The sequence below is a fragment of the Condylura cristata genome, unplaced genomic scaffold (assembly GCF_000260355.1).
Source record: "Condylura cristata isolate star-nosed mole 26May11 unplaced genomic scaffold, ConCri1.0 scaffold00002, whole genome shotgun sequence".
Classification (NCBI taxonomy): Eukaryota; Metazoa; Chordata; class Mammalia; order Eulipotyphla; family Talpidae; genus Condylura; species Condylura cristata.
In genome coordinates, this window is record NW_004567103.1 from 74,198,590 (window position 1) to 74,222,765 (window position 24,176).

Consider the following 24,176-nt stretch of genomic DNA (forward strand, 5'->3'; position numbering starts at 1 on the left):
AAAAAAAAAAAAAAACAGATGTCTGTATCAAAAAAGATGTGGTATACCCACAACAGAGTATTACTCAGCAATCAAAAATGATAAATTCATGCCATTCACAGCAACATGGATGGAAATGGATGGGATTATGCTCAGTGGAATAAGCCAGAGAAAAAAGAAAAATACTGGATAGTTTCACTCATAGGAGGAATGTAGGTGAACTAAATAAGGGATCAAAAATAATTACATTAAAAAGAAACCAAAATTAACTATAAACTATAGGCAACTATAAACCAGAGATATTCTGCAGGGAAGGTGGAGGGAGAGAGATCAAAATGAGAGGGAAGAGAACAAGGGATTATGGCAATGGTGCATGGGTGAATTGTTGGGAATTTTACAGGGACTACACCTGAGAGGAGAAAGCATACATTGTACAAAAAGAATGATGTGAAATATATAATAAAATAAATGCTTGATGTTTGTAAGTCACACAGTCCTTGGTAACTGCAGCAACCTAAGGGACTAAAATGGAAGACTTATTCCACTTACAGCACATGACAAGCCTATCTCTTTCAACATCCCTGCAACATACTTATCAACATTCTTATCACATAGATAAGACTTTGACTCCTCATTCAAATAGGCAGTGGTGATATTTATATAGAATAGTAACTTAACATTATTGCTTTCTTCCAGAGTCTAAAGAAGTGAAATGAAAATTGTGTCATTGACTGTTCTAGTAAAGCCTTACAATACATGGATCTACCACCAGATCTAATCTACTGCCATATTTGTATGCTCTGTGAGCTAAGAGTAAGTCTCTATGCTTTAAATCGCTAAAACAAAGACTATTTTGTGAAATATTCATGTTAAAATTATATGAAATTCAATGATCAGGATTCAAAAATAAAAATCTTACTTGAGCACAGGCACACCCAGCTCTGTGCAGTCCACAGCTGCTTTCACATAAAAACAGTGAAGCTCAGTAGCTGAGAAACATACCAAATGGCCTGAAAAGCACAAAATTCTTACTATCTAGCCCTTGACCAAAATAGCCTGAACACATCACAAGATAATCAACTCATTTTAATTATATTCATTATATCACCAAGTCCCCCCAAATACACTGACGTACATTACCTCAGGACTCTTCAATAAAAACAACACTACATTGCGTGGCTATGTATTAACCCTTCTAAATTCCTTCACTGGACCAATACGCATAAAAATAAAGGTAAAAGACCACATTTTAGAATCAGATGATGGCAATGACCCAGGTATGTGATTCCATTTCTTCCTTCCTTTTCTCATTACTATGAAGTCATTTTTTTTTCCAGCTTTTTACTTTCACATCAATGTGCAACCGAGAGAAAAAAAAATGCAAACACTCAATTTTATTTTCCAGGAAGAGCAATAGTCAACTACCTTTTTAATGTGATGATTTTTCTCATCAGACATCACCACCATCTATCTAGATAAGGAAGAGGAGAGAGAAAGCAAGGGAGAAGGGAGAGGGCAGAGATATCAAGAGAAACATGTCATCATCATAGTGACAATTTTCACAGTATCAGCCAGAACATGTCGTTAGTCTGGCTATAATGCGGGCAGAAAAAGCTTGCGCACAGTCAAGGAAAAAGAAAGCTGGGACCCAAGGAACTCAGTGAAGCTCGCTTTCTCTACTCTTAAGTTGCTGAGAGCATTCCTTTTCTTAATAAAATAATCTCATTTCTTAGCTTAATTTTTTTTTCCTTTTAAAAAGAGACACAAAAACTGGTTGAAGCCAATATATTTTCTCCTGGGAAAGATGGTAATGTTCAGAAAGCAGCAAGGATGACAGTGACAGCTCTGTGGAAGGTCATTGCTCAGGATGGAGGAGGGCAAGGGATACCCACTGCCAGATGAGAACTGGGAAAGAAAGAAGACAGGACTCTGCAGGCACAGCAGTGAAAAACAGGCCATCCTGCCTTAAAGAATCTTGCCTTAAAGGTTTCTGCTCCTTCCATTTATTTGAAATGACTGAACTATTCGTATTCCTCTGTAGCCCTAGCTTGTGACTCCATTTTTAACTTGGAATTTCATTGTTGGTATTTATAATTTGGATAATTAAAACAAGACCTGATGAGTGGAGATGCCTCCAGGAGCCTAGCCACTGAAAACCTGGACTTGACCCAGCACCTGGATGCAGGGTGTATGATGCTGGGCTTCCTCATGGAAGGCTACCGAATGAATGATCAGATGTCTCTGAAACTTCTGTTTTTTTTTTCCTACTTGAAGCTTTGGTTTGGGAATCATACTGTATTTGTTTAGTCTTACCTAGATTTGTTTTATAAAGAGGAAGGAGACTGAAGAGGCTGAACCTTAGTTTCCCTTCTTCAATCACTTTGTACATCTGTGTACTTTGGAACTGTGTTGTTAATATCCATGCCATTTCTCTAACATCTTTTGTGTGTTGGGAGCATTAGCCACAGACTGAAAACTCAGAAAGACATTTCCCTGCTTCCTGAGGCAACTGGCCTCCCCCTAAGAAGGATGCAGCAGCAATGTCAAATAACTCCTGAAACAACCTCTTTGCTGTAAGCCCCACACCAATAGCGATGGACACTCACCAAGCCTTTGTCAGGACATACTTTCTCATTTGGAGTATGATGAAAAACCTGGAATACCTGTCACTATCTGGATCTCATTTTCTTGTGTGTCCTCAAAATGCCTCCTATCATGTAGAATGGAGGTAAGCTTGCAAAACCTCATAGTTTACAGGTCATATATAGTTTTTAATTCATTTTTAAGTACATTTTTTGGAGTGGGTCCCAAATTAAACAGAATTTACAAATATTTTTCAAAAATCAACAGGGTTTAAGGATTTGTTCTTAAATGAAAAACCACAGGATAATTTTACATGGAGTGGAGTTCACAACATTCACATTAAGCAAGGTGAATATGGAGAGCCCTGACATTTTCTAATATGCAAAAGGGAAAGATAAGGGCAAGAAATTTTGTAGAGTTACTGTCTCACCCTTTGATGAAATCATAGCACCATCATACCACAAAGGCTGAAGGGCTAAAGTGCCACCAGATCTCCTGCTGTCCAATATTACTAACACAGATGATCTAGCAAAGGAAGGAAGGACAATAAACATTGCACTAGTCTATAACCTCCCCTCTGAGACAGAGTCTTTCCATTTGACAAGAATCAAATACCAATCAACAGTGACCATTTTAATAATGAAATCCTCCTTTTTAATTGACCTAAACACTACCGCTGAGAGTATTTTTCCTCCAGACAGGTCTTCTAAATGGCTAGGATATGTAAGTCTGGGGATTTCTGCAATGCCTGGTTCCTTTGCACATTTATCAGATCCCTGTCATTCTCACAATGCCGGAAAACAGCAGCTCTGCCTTTCTTTTCTAATTCTGTAGCTAAAAAGAAAAATGTTTGTTTACTTATACTGCTTATTAAGCAAGAAGAAAAATATATTTCTACATAACTGAGAATGTGAAATGAAAGGGTCTATGATTCATAAAGATTGCAGGGGAAAAAATTAACCCAAAACCAGAAAATATCTGAAGCAGAAGGGATGCAGTGATTCCAGCCCAAACCAAGATTTTTCTTTGCCTTTTTATAAAACTATATCCAAAAGCAAATGAAAAGCACATGGTCTCTTCTTAATCAGTCCCTTTGCTTTGCCCACCAGAGTTGTTTCATTGCCCAGTGAGAAAATCATCTGTACTGAAAAAATGCTACAAAAAACCAAAAACAAAACAAAACAAAAAAAAAGGGCATTGCTGTCACACTATTTCTCAGAATATTCTCAATATTTTGAATTTTTATATCTCTCATATGTCTAACAGATTTACAATCTTACCTGCAGACTACAGTTTATGATGTTAGACAATAAACTCTCCTGAAAGAGAGAGACCTAATTCAGGTCACTAAGGATGCACTTATCAGTTATCAGAATGACATATCAAAATATCTCCCTACCTAAAAACAATAAAAAAGAAATACTTGGGAGAATATCCAACTTGTACTAACTGAAAGATGTACAGTGTGGAATTTTAGGAACTCAAACTATAGGCCAGTATGTACTGTAAGTAGAAAAAGAAGCTACTAACTTCGTGATTTTTACCCACATTCATGTACCATTGACACTACTAAATAAAATCTGTTGAATCTCATTGGAAACTTTTATAGACCATAAATACAGTATCAACTGCAAAAAACAGAAGATAACCAAAAAATGTATTTTATGTATTTTACTCTTCTTTTGAAACTATTTAATCTCCTAAAGGCAGAGAGTTACTTTCATTGTTAGAAATGCATGCCAGTGTTAAATTAAGTACTGAAGACATAGCAACATCAAAGTTTTTTTCAGAGAGAATGAAAGAAAAATTTTAAAAAGCAATGTATTTCATTACATAATTCAATACTATTTAGTGCCACATAAAATCATTTCAAATACTAAATCATGATCCTAAAAACACTCACAAAAGGAGGGTGAGTTCTCCTTCTATAGCATAGAGACTGTGGACAGAGAGACTCATGCAGACTAGTCCTACTGATACAGGATGTACTGTCCATAAAAAGACAATGTTCCATGTTCCTGCCCTGCCTGATGAAAGGTGGAGCTGAGTGGGGAGGAGAAGCTGAAGAAGAGTGGAAGAAGAATCTTGCTGATGAGATATGGAGACACACCTAGAAGACACATGTGAAGAAGTCATACTTGCTTCTCAGCTTTGGACTTGGGGAACATGGATGGAGAGAGACATAGGGAGCCAAGATCAGTAGAAACACTTGGAAGAAATGTGGGTGAGGAACCTGTAAGGAAGCTGCTTTGTAACTTGATTTTACTCCTTTCTTTTTTGCCTTACCCCTTGTTCCTCTTTCCTATGGTTCCCCACCAAAAGGTGCCTTAGACTTGTGGAATGCTTTTGGGCCTCAGTGGCTCTGTTTTGGGCATTTACCCAGGAGGGGTTAGGGAATTTTGGGTGTTTTTTTTTTTTTAAAGATTTATTTATTTGTACATACAGAACTGGGGTACAGGCCAGAGGCTCAGGGGCGGTGAGAGGCTTCACCAGAGACAGAGTGGGGAGCAGAACAGGCAGATCTACGAAGTACACTGCTGAGGGGAGCAGCGGGCGGGTCAGGAGAGGTCTGCCACGCCATGTGGTCTCCTCCGGGGCAGGCGGGATTCGAACTCATGCGGAAGTGGCTTTAGCTTCTCAGTGCAGTGCTTTAACCCGCTGCGCCACCAGGGAGGGCCAATTTTGGGTGTTTTATTGGGAACTATTATCCTTTCTTTTCTCTAGATGCATACTAATCCTATTACAGTCCTTTTCTGTTAAAGTACATTCACAGGAGTTTGCTTTGTCTTTATGTGGCGGATGGCAGAACTCAATACTAACTATGAGTCTTAATCATAAAACATACAAGGCCCAAGAATTCAGACAAGGTATTCCCAGCTTTCTCTTCTGAAAAGTGATAAGCACTCTGATGAGGGAAAGGGGGAGCAAAATGAGTCATCAACTCAACATAGAGAACATAAGAAATGACACTGTATATTTTTTATCAAAATCATTATTTGATTAAACAGATGAGATTGGTATAGGCATACTGAGAAGTAGGTAAAATACTAGGGAAGGTTAAAAAAAAAAAAGAGGCTCAACACTTGTTTTCTATTCTTAAAAGAAATCAATGAAGATAATGAATAGCCCTTGAAAGTAAAAACTCACCACAGACAATCAGAATTTCAATTAGGAATGAGACACATACTCCACATGGTTCAAAAGATAACATTTAGTAAGATTTCAACCTACAACTACATAAACCTTCTTCTTTATTTTTTATTACAGTGCTAAAATCTTAAGAACAGCATGTAGTACTTACTGGTAATGAACCCAGGATGGTCCAAGAGTTTTCTTGAATTGAGAGAGTCCTACAATATCAATATAAATGAGCTCAACGATTTTGTCTCCTACAGTTGGGCAGCCTGATCGGTTTCCTACAACTTTCTTCATTATCCTAGAGAAAGGGCAGTAGAGAGTAGAAACCATTTACTTCAGTGTATCACAATTAACAACTTTAAAGCTAAATAAACATCCTAAAATCCTTATTAGAGAAAATGGCATAGCTGTTCTCCATCTGCTGCCTATCCAAATTTTACACACAAATCGAGACCCATTCAGAGAACTTATCCTGAGTCCTGCAAACTCATATGAAGTGTATAAACACAGCCATTGAAAACGGGGAGATCTGGGTCTGAATGTGTTCAGCAGCTATGAGATTTTAGACAAATTACTAAGCTCTCTGAAGCTTTCCTCACCCTCAAAAAAAATCACCAAGGCTGGGGGAAAAACAACAACAACAAATCCCATAAACGATTCCAGCTTCTCAGGACTTCTTCCAGAGGGTAAATGAGGCACTGAATAGAATGTGCCTAATGTATAGGAGGTATCTCAATGACCATTTGCCTTTTCCCAGAGTCTGTTCTTATCACCGCTGCCCTTACTAAGTTCCTAAGTGTCTTCAATTTCCAGTGTCTATAGTATATACATCTTTATATACTGTCTTGTACTATTTTTATTTTTTTGCCTTACGTCAAAATTTCCCTTTTCTAGAAAATTGTACAACAAAACTGTTACTAGGGTTTCCATGCCTATACCCACCTACTCATCCATCCACCAATATATATTCAGAGCTATCATACTTCACTATACACCAGATTCACATGTGAGAATAACTGAACAGAAATGCCATTCACCCAGACATGGGTCATCAATGATGCCACTTGCTCATGTTCACACTCCATTTAACATTCCTTTGCCAAGAAATGGCCATCTTAGTCCAGAAGACAAGAGACACAGAATGGACTCTGTTTCCCAACTCCACTGCTACCACTTCATGCATCGTCCTCTCTTCTCGGTTTCTGGAAAAGCTAGGTTCTCGAGAATCTATTTAGGTTCTGGACAATCTATTTCTTCCCATGAATTCAACTTTTGTTCTATATAGCAATTATTTTTTTATCTCTGCAGGCTATCCATTATGTCCTGTCTACTCTGTCATTGTAGAATGAAAAGAGTCATAAATAATACATTAAAATGGGTGTGGCTGTGTTCACAGGAAGCTTTATTAAGAAAAACAGGCAGAGGACTGGATTTGGTCTATGGAGCCACACTTTGCTGACTTCTGGCCCACCCTACTATACAGTGATTCACAAATTTGTCTGCAGATTGAGATTACCCAGGCGAATCAAAAGATATGTGTCATCCCCAAAGGTTGTGATCTGATCTGGGCTTAGGGAGGCTATAAAGATCTCCAGGGGAATCGAATGTACAACTAAGTTCAGGATCTATGGTTATAAGTTGCTTCCCCAACTATCTTCTTCATAAAATACATCTGACATTGTTATCAGTGTATAAAAAAACTAGTATGACTTCATCCTGACCACCAAATTGTATTTGACTGCTAGGCTAGTCTCTGATATGCCTGCTCTAACCTCCCTTTAGAGCAACTGTATTAGGTGCTTGCAACTTAGCCACCCATCCATCCATCCACCCACCCACCCACCCATTCAGGGATTTACCCTTTTGTTCAGCAAAGAGTTAAACACTCACTGTATGCCAGGCACTATTCTAGGTGCAAAACAGGCTATTTAATGAATAGCATTCAATGGTTTATACAACCGTATGCGTACATTCTAACATCCACACTTCAATTAGTACTAATCACAGTGTAATTGGTATACGTTTTATATATTAGTTGTAATTATCAAAAGATTGGTATCCTTGACCACATGTGGTCTTCTCTGTGTATCCCATATCAAGAACCAACCCCTTGGTTACTGAATGCGTGAAATTATCTACTTCATTTGTCATTTACCCAATGTGTTTCAAGGTGGCAACAGGAGGGCTGACAGGAGGCAACATGCTATAGGGACAAGAGTGGTGACCAAGGGTTCAGATGCCCTAGGGTTGTCTAAGTTTGAAAGGAGCAATACAGTACAGTGGGTAAAAACACAGGTTTTGAAGTCAGCTCTCCTGATTAGCTCTCCTATGTATTCACCTTGTGATCTGGGAAAACCCATTTTGGGCTTGAACTTCAGTTTCCTCCTTAAAAGATAGATCAACAGCACCTAATTCCATGTTTGCCTTAAGAACTAAATAAACTATGTAATGGTTTACTATCTGGTACATAGATAGATAGTCAACAGATGTCAGGCGTTCCTCCTCATCATCAATAGTATCTATAACAGTTGTTATAACTAATCTTCCAACTATAGTCATTATCATGGTTTAGGCACATGAAAAGCTTTCTACCAGTGACAACTGATAATATCACACTGATACTACTACTTTTATCTCAACACTCCGCCCAATCAGGTATTAATTAGTCCAGGTGTCTGACTGCAACCTAACACAAGTGACTTCTTTATCTCTAGAATGTTCATTCAAGTTATATCTTTTGGAACATTTGACTTATGACAAATGGCAATTAGGCTTTTGGGTAGAAAGTCTCCTGGGTAATTATCCAAAAGGAGTGAAGGGAATCTAGGCATTCTTGCTTTGCCAGCTGTGTCAATCTAAAAGGGATTAGGAGTGGGCTAGAGCCAGAAGCAAATTTTAGTGAAACAGAAAACCCAGGTAGAGTTAACAGATTCAGAGTTGAAAGTTGGCTAATTGAAAAAGGATTGGATCAGGGCTTTCAGGAAATACATTCTATCCGAATTAAATTATAAACAGGAACCTGCCCTGTTTTAAGATTTAGAAAGCTTGATGTTGAGTAGGGAATGGTATGAATTTCAACAAGAGACAGGGAATTAGGGAAGTCAATAATGTTTTGTGCTGCAGATGTTGGAAGCACCTGTAATAGCAAAGAATAAGCTCCTTAGTTTGAATTTTCTGGCATTCATTTATGAAGCCTCTGGAGCTTACAGCTACAATGAAAACATATTATCCTTTTCACAGTGTATGTATTTAGCTCCTGAAAATAATCTTATCTTCTGTTTAGTGAATTATCACTTTCATTTTCCTCCGCAAGAAATTATACACTAATAGAGGGCTTTAAGAGTTTACAATTTCTTTTTTGTATTCTGATTTTAAAATTGAAAAGTAATCTTCTTACTCCTTGAGCTCAGCCAGTGAAGCTGAAATCCTAATGTCATGGCCCAGTAAATACAGAGATGTAATTAAATCACTCCACTGAACTAATTCACCAAGAGGGCCACCACTGAAAGCTGTCTCTGCAATCTTAAATCCAGATTCCTTAGTCAGGAGTCCCAAGTGAACAAGGACCTGAAGAAAAAAAAAAAGAAGAAACATACTGATTTCCAGTGAACCATGTACAAACTCCATAGTAACACGCCAAAAAGTCAAACAATTTTAAAGCCATGTTTACATTCTAATAAAACCTCAATATGGATAAGTCATTTATCTAGAAGGTATAAAGAAAGGAAGGAAATGATTCTTCACTGATGATTGAGAGAAATATGGTCAGTACTGCCCTGTTTTGGCAATGAGCATGAGATATGGGCAGATCCTGCCTTCGTAAAGCAGAATATACTTAAAAAAAATTAGACTCAAAAATGGCTCATAAGAAAAAAGTATCATTTAACAAATACTGGGGGTATTCCAGAGCTGAGATATTTAAGTTTAACATGGAAAAAAAAATCATGAACAAAATTAGAATTGACAATATAATCAATCCCAATGTATACATCAAGTAACTTCAACAATTGCCAATTCATGACATATCTTATTTAAGGTCATTTTCTCTAAACTCCTATAATCCCTACTTTTTATCTTGAAACACATGCTAGATTTACTCTTTTCTCAAGTATTTTATCATGTATCTCTAAAAGGAAACTTCACTTAAAAAACATAACCATATCATCCCCATCACATAAAACAGCAATTAATTTTTTAAAATATCATTCAATATCCAGTTAGTGTTTACATTTCTTCAATTATCCCTTACTTTTTTTCAAGAACAGTTCAGAGGTCAATAAAGTACATAAACTATACCTGCCTCTTGTCTCCTTTTTTGAGGAGTGGGACCTTATAGTTTACTTGGCAAAGAAACTGGGTTCTATTTCTACTTTGAAATTTACTGACTGCATAAGAGTCCTTTCTTCCTTGTATTTATGGTAAATTAGTAATCAGATCTACAGACAGGGTGAGATTCATATTAGATTTTTATTTTGGCAAAACTTTATCATAGGCTGTGCTGTGTACTTCACTCTGTGTGCCCATTTTATGGTCTCAGTAGCTAGTGGAGAGCATTCAGTAGCTCTGAATGCTCCATGTGTCTGTAGCAAAACTGAATATGCAGTCAGTTTACTTGCTTTGTTTTTGTGTGAATTTTTGTTACTTTTTTGTCATTAAAGTTAGCTTTATATTTATGTAAAATAATTTCAGTGTCAAAAAAGTAAGATATCCAGAGTTGTTGAACATCTTTATATATTACCATGCAATTTCTTCCCTTTATATTTTCTGTTGTGTAAAACATATAGAACCTAAAACTTAACCATTTTAGTCATTTTTATGAGTACAGTTCAGTGGCACCAAATACATTCAGATTACCTGCAACCATGATCAGTATCCACCTTTATACATGTAGGTGTAAATTCCTCTTCCCTTAAAAAAAAATATTTACCGTTCTTCAGCTAACAGTCCTTAACCTACCACTATATCCTGGAGATTACTTCATAGTATGACAAAGAATTGTTTTTATAGCGCACCTATAAAAATAGTTCTTTAATACAGAACTATTTGGTGCCATAAAGTTTGGTACTACTGTCGTATTAATTCAAGGGATTTAAGCAACTGACACATCAACTGTGAGCTGGGGATTTACAAGTATCTGCATTTTCTTTTATGACCATATCAAATTAGTAAATCAGGGATACCAAGCTCTTTTTAATTTACTCTTAGGTAGGGGAACAGATGGTTTACTTTGCTCTGCTGTTCTTCATCAGAACATTTAATATAAAGCTAAGGGCACTTTATCTCTACCTAGTAGGGTGTAAGATTGTCCATGCTCAGGGGTATTATAGATATTTTATATGTATCTTCTCATGAACCTGAAATAACCTGGTTCAAATTTAGCTTATACTATGTCTCTTAGCAACATATGCAAAAGCATCAAACAGAGAGGCAATGAAACTCACCTGTTATCTCAGTCTCCAAATTAATGAATTCTAAAAATATGAAATTCTCAAGATACATAACAGAAAATTCTCAAAGGTTCTATTCAGGTAAAGAAAGGGGGCTAAGTTTTCTGAGAAGAATGGGATAAACACTGACAGAAACAGTCAGATACCTCAAAGGAAAACCTTGCAGGCAGATATTCTGCTTAGATTCAACTAAAAAACATGTGTGGCAGTCCTTGCTAAGTAAGGCTGCTGTAATTGGAGAAAGGAAAACACAAAAAATGGCAGTACAAGATCCTGCACTGAATCACCCCGAGGAAACATCATTTGAGACATGACACTTCTCAGTCTTGTTTCCAAGCAAAACCAGATTTTAAAAGAAACCTGGCATCTAACTGAACTGAATTAATCAGAAACTCACTTTCTTCCTTTTTCTCTTTTCAAGATTCTGCTTTTCTGCCAAGGACTTGATTGCTTGGATCCAAGCGTCAGCCATTCGCCGGATCCGTAGTCTCATCCACCGGAACTCTTCATGCTTTTTCATCATACCATAGAGAATATTAAAATCCGTACGAATTTCTGCCTAGAAACAAAAATTTAATAAAAATGAGTAGAAGATAAAAAGTCAGAAAGCTTAATGGATTTTGTGATGTGACATTTGAAAACTTAAGGAACAGTCAATTAAGTAAAAGGCTTCAAAAGTGAGTCTGATCTGCTGCAGTTTTGCTCTAAGGTCCCAAGATTGTAAAATGAAGCAGAGATTCAGGCTGAGCTGCTTTAAGGGGCATCATTTAAAAATTAAAAATTGAAAAGGTGGCAGTCTCTGTAAATTCCTGAGCTGTACTAAAATGCATTTTTTAAATAATAAGTATGCTTGATGTACCTTGAAATTTTCTGCACCTAAATGTATTGGCCTTTTAATTTATTGCAGGGCAGCGGACTCCAGGAAAAACTCAGGTCAGTTCTAAAAAGGCTCTCTAGTATTGTGTAGACTGCCAAAAAGTATCATTCTGTCCACAAAATTAAGAAGGAAAACCAGTGTGCCCTTTTAGTTTTACCTAGTCTAAACAATAAAAAGTTCATTATTAAGGAATTTAAAAGCAAGGAGTACCATTTTCAAACTATAGCTGAATGAAATTTTAGAGTAGCTTAAAAGCTAGGAAGGTCACTGTCCTAATATAGCTGGATAGAATCAGTGACTGATAACAGAGAAAAATAGTAATGCTTGTATTTATTTCATGTAACAGCTGAGACATCCTGAATCCATATTTTCATAACCACAGTTCATTCTAAGTGTTCATCTGCTCCTGCCCCTCCTTGACTCAACAATTTCACAAGATTCTCATGTCTACAGCATGGGGTCTAACTCTTGCTCAAATCTTCCTCAGTGCCTTTTTTTGTACATAAAATTTTATTGGAACAAAGCCACACCCAAACATTTATGTATTGTCTATGGCTGCTCTCTGAGTTTCAAGGTCAGAAGTCAATAGTTGTCATGGAGACCTTATGGCTGGCAAAGATGAATATACTCAGTAGAAATTCTTCTACAGTAAGTTTGTTGATCCCTGGTTCGAACAATGAAGATACTAGTTTTTAATGTGGCAAACACAGCCTTCCATGCCCCTACTCACCTACCCAATCTCATCTTCAACTCAGCTCATCTAAATCCCTGTGACTTTATCACACTAAATCAGGGTCTAACGTCTGAAAATGCCAAGCTAGTTTACATGCACATTTCCCCTTTACAACAGCACCACTGTTCTCTCCCTTACTTAGTATAAACACACACATAATTTTAAATTCAGCTCCAGTGTCATCTTTTTGCCATTTCTCCTGATACCTGGGAGGGTATCACCCCTTCACTAATTTCCAGTCACTTGTATCTAAGCATTTTCATGGGCATGGACATATTTACAAACAACACCCTCATTACATCACTCAGGCTAGCACCAGCTTGTATTGCTATCAGTAGCCCATCATGTAGCAACCCTCAGAGAATTGCTGGCTGGCTATGTTTTATCTAGTTGACTAATTTGGTCATCTACATTTCCACAGGACTGAGGGTTTATTAGTTTACCACTATTTCAGAGAAACAATGACATTTCTAGAAGACTCCACATGCATGTATTACTTGGTATCAGACTTGAATCACAAAGATATGAAGTATGAAGTTTCCAAGAGCACTTACCAAAGAATTATGATCTGCTTCTTCATAGGGATTTTTTATTCTCCAAGGTAAACGAGGACACCAATTTTCAACCTTGAAAATATAAATCAGAGATACTAAGTATGCCAGTTCATCTGTAATGAATGTACGTGCAAAGCACTTAGCACAGTTACTGGCACCAAATGAGCCCTATACTTAAGTGAGTAGTTGTTACTAGTCAAGACTCCAGTGCTTTTAGCTAGCAGTCTAGATAAAGACAGGTGCTCTCTCACAGAAACAATAATCATTAATGGCCCATGGAAGACACGACTACATATTGCATCTGCCCTTAAATACCTTTTAGGGACTGAAGCCCTGATCATTTAATCTTAGTACCCTACCTCAGAAGTGGGGGGAGGCATCCTATGACAAAGTCAAAAGCCAGGAAAATTACCATAGAGAAATAACAGTGCCTCTGTTGCTAGCAAAAGGATTGGGATGATTTGTGATCAGTGTGCTATGTCTGGAAAGGAAATAGTACAGCATTTAAGCCACAAAACTCAATCACTTATCCCAGAACTAGAAATGCAAGTTTAAGGCTAACTGATCAAGGTTTTTCTTCATTTTCTGAGTGTTCATTTCCCACCATCCCTGACAGTAAGATGGTAAGACCTATTAGAAAAAGAGATGGAAGGAAAGAAAACAAACTGATCTTGTGAGAGTCATTCTGGAGGATGGATTATTCTGTCAATGCACAAAGTTTAGAGAGTTGCAAGAAGGAAAAAGCACTAGACTTTCTGGGGTCAGCTTTCATGTTGACTGTCAAAAAAAATCAGGTAAATTCATAATTTCTAGTATAGTAAAGATGAAAAATGCATAGAATAATACCAAAATGTAGTTTATTTTTGGAGGGTAAGGAGACAAAACTGGGCATATACTCCCAAGAGTTTACATATCCACTAATCTATCTATCTATCTATATATATATATAAAGATTAAATTTTAAAAATAATTTTAATGATTTTGAAAATTTTCTGAATTACTTTTTTTTTTTTAAAGTTTTTCTATAGGCCTATAAAATGAGCAGAGCAAGAGGATGGAGGACACTACTGGAGAGCCACTGACAAGGCAAAGACATGTGTGAGGCCACAGTCTCTGGAATTAGTAGGACAGAGTCAAGCAAGACAAATTTTCCCTACACTCTGGGTGAGTTTTCAAAGAAATGCAACAGTCCTGAATCTAAAAGTCACAGGCACACCTCAAATATATTGTTGTGGATTTGGTTCCAGATCACAGCAATGAAGTCAATATTGCACTAAAGCCAAGTCACAAGCAGTCTGTTTTCCCAGTGCCTATAAATGTTGTGTTTGCACTATGGTCTATTGTGAGCAGTAGCATTAATTATGTCTTTAAACAAACAAAAAAAAAAAAAAAAAAAAAAAAAACTAATGTATAAATGAGCAAGGAGACATGAAGTGATCAAGTGCTACTGAAAAACCGGTGCCAATAAACTTGTTGGCTGTAGAGTTACCAGAAGTTTTTAATTTGTAACAAAAGAAAAGAAGAGGAGCCCTGCTTCTGTGAAAAGCAAGGCACAATAAAGTAAGGTATGGCTGTACTCTTAATGCAAGGGGATTTTAATGCTAGCCTGGCTCCTTCTCCAAAGCATTCTGGGAGATTTACATAAAGCCATCATCTACTGCACAGTTTGTGAAAGCAATAAACACAGGCATCAAAGTTTGGGGAGCCTAGATTCTCTGGATAGGGAAAGTGCAATATTCTCCCTTACTCTTTGTGGACAAAAATTAGACTTTACCATATTTGTGAACAACTTCGGAGACTCAAAAGGACTCCCAATAAGTAAAGATGAAATTATTCTACTAGAGAGAGAGAAAGAGAGAGAGCGGAGTGACTTGTTTTATAGATGCCCAACTCTAGTTACTGAGACCTTACAGCAATATACCATGAAAGGCACTATCTGCAACACCACTAATGAGAAGAAATGAGGGGAAATGAACAGAAAAGGAGCCTGAATGTGGATGAAGGCTCAGTTGGTCCCAGTGGCAATGCACATGTGAATAGCTTGTATTCTTAGGCTGGATTAAAGCATTTAATTCAAAATAAAGTTCTGTAAATTGACTCAATAAAATAGTGCTATGAAGCATGTTTGTAACAGGAAGTCTTCAAATGGATTGCACATCTGACTATGAGACCTTCAACCTCACACAGAAATGATAAGGATGAGCAAACAGTGTACAGCTTTGAAGTCAACCTCACATTAAATAGGCAAGTGTATAGAGTAACCTATCAGAATAAAGAATGTCCCCTTGAATAGCATAATAGGAAATGATAAAATCAGACTGACTGTAGTTAAAGAAAATCTACTAAAAGGAGAGACATTAGTAAGACCAGATGTTGATAAAGGAGAATATATTTCCTCTTCTAGTATCTTTAAAAGAATCTTCAAAAATTCAGATGAAAATACAGTCTAAGGTGATTTTTCTAAAACATGACTTCCCTACAGAATACTAAAGACTTTATTCCTCTTTGAGACCAATAATTTATCTCAGTTCTTGTTACTCAAAATTACTGGATAAATACTTTGTAGACTTCAAGGGCATCCCTGAAAGTGTAGAAAATGTAGTCAGTCTATTTTAGCTTTTAGCAACAAATCTTCATTATATATTCACTTGTAATGAAGGAAAAATCAATTATGAACATCTTGACAGAATTAGAAAAGTAAGTTTTATAAGGCTTGTTTATTCTCGGTGATAGGATAACTGGCTAACACATAATCAAATTATACATAAACCCAATTACTCCATGGGAATAGGGGTTAAAAACATCATCTTTCTGAAACCTCAGAGGATTACCAGGATTGGAAGAAAGCCAGCATTGGAAATAACTCTGAGTAATAAAACAAACAGGTTTCAAATGAGTAGCATTTTCCTAAATAAGAGAATCATTAATAACAATCAGGGAAAATCTTGCTTAAGGATAATAATTCAACCTCCTAATCTCTTCATTTTTTTACTTGATCTATCCAAGATACTTCAAGAACTTTAACATCCCTGGTACAGCATCCCACAAACAAATGTGGGTAAGTCTACTGCCTTCTTGATCTGAAGACACATCTATTTCAAATCTATTTCAAATCATTCTCACCATCTCTGGCTTTCAGAATCCAAGTGGCCTTTTCCTGTCTGAGGTTGCCTTCCAAGACCCACAGCACACTTTACTTTGCTCTATCTCTGACACAGGATTTTATATTTGCCCTCTGTGCAGACACTGGACACTGTATACCATACCCCTGCCCAACTCCTGAGAGCTTGGCAAGTCCTGCCTTCAGCCCTCTGCCAGGAAAGACACAGGTATAGTTGAAATAATCCAGAAATCAACACACAAAGTCAAAGAATTGAAAACCATCTGTGTTCATGGCAACACACACACACACACACACACACACACAACCAGTCGATAGACAATCAGAACTAATAACCTTTGATTTGAAGGGAAAAATCCTTCAATAGGAACTAATCTTTTCAGTGCACTAGTGCAGGCCATTAAAATGAGAAGGCAGCAAAACCAGATGACTGGCCAGGTTAGAGCGTTGGAACTTCAATGCAAATTCCAGAGAGAGGGCCCTCTAAATCACTCTTCTTGAATGCTAACACATAAAATGAAAATTTGATTTTTGATTATTTTTCCTCCCAATGACCTGAACTTCTTTGATCTGAGAAGGATGTGTAGCTTAATCACGAGCACTGTGAATCAAAACAGAGTTCAAGAAGGTGAGATTCACTACTAACATAATATGGGAAGGGTAACTGATTATATTTAAAACCTTCAGTTGGTCTATACTTACATAATCCTAGCTAGCATTTAAAGGGGGAAAGAAGTAATAAACGACATCAAAAATTAGTAGGAGATTTAATACACACATACACTTAGGTATAAATAGTGTAACTCTGTGGTAATATTCTTTTGAAAGAGTCATCATCAGGCTGTTATAGCCTTCTCTCTCATGATTAATGTGAAATGCTTAGCTATAAATGGATCACTGGCATAAAGGATTCTTTTTCTCATAGAAAAAATGTTAAAACTTTCATTAGGTTGAATTCTTTATGTTGGAAAATTTACCAGTAAGGAACAATTAAAAAAAATAAAAAACACAGTCTGATTCAAAATCAAACAAGTTTTGTTTTGTAATTTAGTCCATCAGCAGTAGAAATATAATCTTTTCAAAATTATAGACATCTTTTTTTAAAAGAATGCATGATTTTAATAATTATTTTTTATTGAGGTAACTTTGTTTTACAACACTGTGCATGACTACAAGACAAGGGTTCACATCTCTTCAACTCTATGTTATGACAACACACCCACCACCAAGTCCATAATCCTCCACCACAGAGTATTAAGCCCTCTCTTACTCCCCACCTCTCCTTCTGCTTCTGTAACCTCAATTCTGCAATCATACTTCCAAAACTTCCCCCCTACACCACTCCACCTTCTACCCATTCCCTTTGAAAGTTCCGAAAAGGATACACAAACAAAAAATGGTATCAGCAAGTGTGCGTGATTAGGCTATCTAGACTGGTTCTCTGCACCAAATACGTGGGTTGGTTAGTATTTTGATCAAATTGCTTGTTATACATAGTTGTATGTAGGGAGTAGGGGAGAAATAGGATTAGAACAAAAGGTACAATTAAAAGGAGCCAAGCATCAAGGTAAGCCCTCTACACATGTCTCATCTGATCTTCAGACAGTCCTCTGGGAAAGGCCACTTATTAAGCTCATTATAATTCTCTAATGCATGTCTACAGCATGGAAGAGACCTAGCATTGAGAACTGAAGCACTCTTTGTCCCTAGCCAGAGCCCTGGTAAGCTTAATCACTATGCCACATGCATAGAAACCTGACTTGTTTCCTATAGTCCATAAGCATAACCCAGCCTTCAATACTACACACAGACTGTATCTTCTATGCCAAGTCCTTTGATAAGAGTTAGCCAGGCTCCTACTGTGGGGCAGTCCTTGCCAGGACAATATGGCTCCCACTGGCAGCTCTTGCCCCCACCATCTGTTCTACGCAGCCACAGCCATTATTTCAGAGCCCAGGCCATATCACGTCCCCCACCCACCCAAATCCTTCAGTGACTTTTCCTTGCACTCAGAATTTACACCCAGGTCCTATGGAATCTGACCTCAGCCCTTCACTGCCTGCCTTGCTTACCCTGTGCTACATTCCAGAACCTCTTTCTAAGTCCAAAAGCGTATGATTCTCATTCTATTTCAGAAGAATTGCCAGATTTAGGGTGTGGAGAGAAAGGAGGTATAATTTAGGATTTCAGATGGCTTTTTTTCAGTGTCCCAAGCAGTATTTATCCCATATTTGCAGCCAGGAAAAAATGTCAGTGTTTACCTAAATTCAAGTATCACTCAGTATCATGTATTTTACTTGGTAATCCTATATTTTAGGACTTCTATATTTGCTACCTTTTCTGTTTGAAACACTCTTCTCTTTCAGAAAGTCCAACACTACAACTTTGCTCCAGCTTCTCCTTAAAGAACCCTTCCATGGCCAGCTGACCTGGCTTCCTTTATTCTTACCCTACTTTATTTGTCCTGGGAGCCCTCAAATTTGTGAGATTATTATATATTCATGTATTTATTTAGTGTCCCATTTGAGCATAAACTTCTTGATATGGAAACTTCAACTGGCCTGTTCAGTACTCTATTCCCAGAACAGTGCCCAGCACACAACAGGGACTCAATCATTTTATGTTGAGTGGTGAATGAATGAATCAAAGATATGATTTAATGTGTGAACGAATTAATCAAAGACTAAAATATGTTCGTTATAATGAGTCTCTCTTTTCCAATTATGTGGCACTTTCACATTTTCATCTTTTTATTAAACCTTTCAACAACAAAATGAAGCAGGCTTGACCTTGACCTCAGTAGGGAGAAACCAGACTGAAAACTCAAGAGAAAATTCTAGGCCACATAGGGAACAGGTGGGACATGAAAATCCAATCCCCTGTGTTTCTCATAATACTCACCTCCAAGGGAGGCAGGGATATTACAAACCAAAATTATGGAACCAATCACATGAAAGAGAGCCAAGGTTTGTGAGTGATCCATGACAGTTCTGCTCAAGGTAAAGAGAAGTAGCAATAACTTTCAACTTGCCACATAATCAGTGGAATTTCAATGAGGAAATGTCTACCCCAAATCACTGTGGGAGGAGAAATATCAACTTTTCTTTACACAGCAGATGCAGCAGGTGGATTCCTTTCCAGCTAGTCTCAGACTACATACAGAGGTGCTTCCTGAGCTAATGCTACGGCTAATGCATCTAGCCTATCTTCATACTGGGGACACTTCCACAGCCAAAGTCACCCAACTTATGGAGGTAGTCACTCTCCAGAGACTAAGAATATAGTTCCTTTTTTGTATTCCTATTCAATTTTCCTTGAAGCGCAGAAAATGCTAAGTGATGAGAATAAAACATGGGCAAGAAAACTGTGCTTCTAATGTAATTGGAGCATTCAAGTTTGCAGTCTCATTTGACCCCCTATATACTTTTATAGGTTTAACACTAGTGAACTTGAAATACAATTCAAATAAACTTTAAAGACTGCCTGGAAAATATAAATACTAATCTGAAATTTTAAGATATTAAGTTATGTTAATTTTAGTACAAAGAGGTACTAGTAGTTATAATGGGACTAATCTGTTTTCAGAGTCTCCTTTAAAAATATATATTGAGGCATTTAAAGATGACAAGATGTTTGAAATTTAAAGGGGGTAGGATGTAAAAGAAATAAGATAGGCTATGAAATGATCTTTTGTTGAAGTTGAATCATGAGAAAGTTTGTTACACTGTTTTATATGTTGAAAATTTTATCCCAGTTCATGTATGCATAAATAAAATCTTAAAAAAATTAAAATGAACATTTTACAACTATTTTATTGACACACAATAGAAATTATGACACAATACATAAAAATTTGTAAAAGCAATATAGAGAGAACTATATTGAATTCTGAGTCTACCACATATATTCTAAGGAAACAAAGTGGTGTTAGTTTGACATTTGGCAAGTCCTGTCCCTACTCTTCTAATTTTATACAGAAAAGGCCAGAATAATAAGTGTAAATAGAGATCTGAATGATTTAAAACTTTCATACACAAAGCATCACTAAGATGTCCTGCGGAGAAGTGGTTTGAGGAGCAGAGAAATAAGATATGAGCTGGGCTGATTGACAAATTTTGTTATGTAAACTCAGGATTATTTAAAAATAATCCTTTTCTAAGGCTGTCTTAGAAGTTAGGTAAGAAGAGTTACGAAAATATATAAACGAGAGATACAAATAAAGGCTGAAAAAAGTCAGAAGAATTTGATCATAAATCTTTGCCACTTCCTTTACTGCCAAAAAAAAAAAAAAAAAAAGATTTCACAGAAGGGGAATTTCCTCTATCAAATGGTTAACCACTTAAAAGGTGTGTGTTGGTATTCACCTGGGAATATTCTGAAAGCACTCCCTGACCCATCCCAAAATGTTAGTTATGTTTCTTCATTCTGATTTTCTCCTGCAACCTAAACAGTCAATTCCTTATTGCTGCCCACTTTGACAAATTAGTCTGTGCAACACCATTTCCAAGTTATCTTTAGCAGCCAACACAGCCCATAAATCCAAATCATTGTAGTGGTTATTAGGATTTCATTTCATGCTCGCATTCACAAACATTTAAGCTTTCAACCTTTGCTGTTGGGCATTAATCTTGGCATTAATCAAGGGATTAAGTACGCTGAATTTAAACTCAAGGTTAATAGCATGCTCAGCCAATATTAGTTTTACATATTGCCAGGGGAGAACAGAAAGAGGCAAAGACCTTTATGCCTGTTGTTCCTGAAATATAAGAAACAGATTGATGAGTAAGGCATGAAATTGCTTCTTTTGTTTCTTTATGAGGGAGTCACATGCATGTGCATACACACTTACTCATTTGGTCCAAATTGGCATTGGAAGCCACAGCTTGTATATATTCTAAGACCTAGTGATCAATCACTAAGTAATTTGAATATTTCAGTGCAATATATTTACAATGGCAAAAGAAAAACTTAGAAAAAAGCACAAATAAATTTAGAACCTGGTAGGGTATAATGGTTGCTAGTCCCTAGAATAATTGTGAAACAGAAAAAGATGTGTAGATGTCAAACATATCAATATCCTCTATCGATACAATGTCAATGGGGTAAAGAAATTCATTTTAAATTTCAAAAATGCCTCTAGAGGAGGCTCTGCACAGAGCTAAGTTAATATACCTGAAACAAAGACATTCAGTGTAATTACTTCATAGGGCATTGTCTCTCTAATAGGAGTAGTTACATGGCTCACAAAAACAGCTACAGAAAATAAACTGCCCCACGGTCTGGAAATGGGAGGCTGCCTAACCAGCCGCTCATTCACTCCCACCACTTGGAATGGCCGAACACCTGGCTTTGATGAATCAAGTCCTTAGAAGAACATGTCTTGCTTCTCTTTTTTGGGAGGGTAAGGTATCAAGATTGTGAGTATTCAAAAATTAGCATTGAAGACTGATTGATGGAAATTATTAAATGAGTGCTCTATTTCAAATACAAGTGGGATTGCGCACAGAATCAATTTGAAGTCAACAGGGACGAGTCATCGAGGAGCTCAGTTTTCCTTTAACATGAAAAGGCAACAGCAATGGAAAATGTATAAACTGAAGCAACACTGCTTAACCTTGCTGAGCCTTCATAATGTGGCTCTCATGAGAGCTGGGGAGAGGTTTCAATGAGACTGTGAATTTGAGGTGTCTGGCATACATACAGCAGGACTTAGCAACGCTTCATCTTCTTCTCTTATTGCCTGCCACCCAACCAGAACAACGACTTAACTTTTATCACCACATCTGGTCCCTAGGACAGTGACAGACATGTAACAATTATCCAAGGGGATAATTAAGGGTAAATATTGATGACTTTATTGCCTGGGATGTAGCAAAAAAAACAAAAACAAACAAAAAAAAAAACAAAAAAAAAAACACAATTTGCAGAGTACTAGTGGGTGAATTAAAGATTAAAAATTAGGACATTTCTAATCTTTTAATTCAGTGGAAGCTGGCATACAGAGACATTAGGGAAAGAAAATGAAAATGAAGAGTATTATCTCTAGAACTGCTTGAAATCTAATGCTTCAAAATTCAGCTGGTGACTGACTATGCAGGAGAAATTTTATATTTTTTACACTTGTCAAGGATAAATATTAGAGACAATTCCTAGTTATCTCTTCAAGGATTAAGGAAAAAAGGTCACTGGTATTTCTGTTGATCAAGCAAATAAATTAAATGAAAATGTCCCTCTTCCTCATTTTCCCAACTGCAAGAGAAACCGGGCACATGGCAGAGGTAATAAACAGATCTCAAGTTTAAATGAAGTAGCAAAAGGAGGAAAATTTCAAGGATAAAAAAAATTAAAACACACAACCTGGACTAACAAACTGCTACACAAAGTCATTGATGTTGTCCAGGATTTTTAAAACACTAGAGAGGAATAAACTGGTGTTAGCAAACTCCGATAATTTCACATTAACAATGGCAGAGGTGCACTGTTGTTCATAAAGCCAACTCACAATCTGAATGAAAAAAGAAGTGTCATAACCAAAGGAAAGAAGGGAACAACTCAATTTCTATCTTGCCAGAAATCAAAGGATCTAAAACTCCATTCAAGTGGTGAATGAGAACTAGAAATGGATTCAAATTCCAAATTGGAACCAAGGTCCCACGCAAAATGTTCTAGGCCAAGACACACCCTACAAGTATCTTCAATTGACATGAAAAGTCATGTAGGAGCCAGTTATGTTTACTGTGTGTCTTAAATTTCCTAAGTTCTACTCAAATCATGTACACTCAGGAATGCTCATGATACGCTCTTTTAAAAACAAGTAAACACAATAGAAACTATAATTGATTAAGGAAAACCCTCCGAACGGAGAAGGTAAATAACTTTCCCAAAAGCCTACCTTTTAGCAAGCACCAGAAACAGAGGCATAGGTCCCGTTCTAAGAGGCCATGTTGATGAAATTCTCTTCTAACTCTTTAGGGGACCTGTTATGCCAGCTATGATTAAATGGAAATTTTTGTAAAACCCAGGTTATTCAGATTATTAAAATTACAAAAAAAGTTGTTCATAGTTCTCCCTAGGGGAATGATCTCCAACCCTTCCCAGTTCAATTACCTTCATCCATTCTTCAATTCCATTTAACTCTTAAGATAATGAATAGTATGGTGCCAAGAATTGTTGGCCTTAGTAATTGTTGACAATCAATGAAGATAATAGATACTCAATAAGTGTGCAGAGAACTAAATTCAACTGAACAAAAGGAAAACTGTGTCAGCATAAAAGCTGATCATCTGCCTAAGGAGACAGTGGAATAGGCTAATGATGCACCCTTTCACATCTTGGGAAGAGAAAAAAGTAGTTGAAAGTTCAGAAATGAAACATCAAGACTCCACAATTAAGTACATATGGCCTATCACATCTTTAGACAGCCTTGTCTGCCTACACTCCTCTCTGCTTCATTGAGTATTCATCAGGATCTCGTTTTTCTCTTAGCCACATCCTTCCTTCACTGGGAGTGGGGTTAGGGTGGCAGATTAAAAGAAACAGAACTAGGTTACAAATAATTGCAGTTCCTTCCTTTCCATCTGAACCATCTCCCACACCTTCCAGCTCTAGCACAGGATGTGGAGAATGAATGTTGGGGTAGGAATGTAAACCCTTCTGCCTTTACTTTGGCAGTCAGTCTACTCCAACATGCAAACTCTGCAGAAGGCGTGAAATTAGTTCAGCTTGTCAATCAGGGAACACAGTT

At 37.0% G+C, this 24,176-nt stretch overlaps 1 protein-coding gene across 2 annotated transcripts in view; it reads right to left on the bottom strand.

The window, feature by feature from the left end:
- Positions 1-24,176, bottom strand: part of MGAT5 (mannosyl (alpha-1,6-)-glycoprotein beta-1,6-N-acetyl-glucosaminyltransferase) — a 311,378-nt gene that overhangs the window by 95,069 nt on the left and 192,133 nt on the right. For both annotated transcript variants that reach the window (XM_004674702.2, XM_012728964.1), the window contains exons 7-10: positions 13,312-13,383; positions 11,545-11,706; positions 9,098-9,267; positions 5,864-5,998 (exon numbers count right to left, since the gene is read on the bottom strand). In XM_004674702.2, the coding sequence (XP_004674759.1) occupies positions 5,864-5,998; positions 9,098-9,267; positions 11,545-11,706; positions 13,312-13,383 (539 nt within the window). The remainder of the gene's footprint in view (positions 1-5,863; positions 5,999-9,097; positions 9,268-11,544; positions 11,707-13,311; positions 13,384-24,176) is intronic.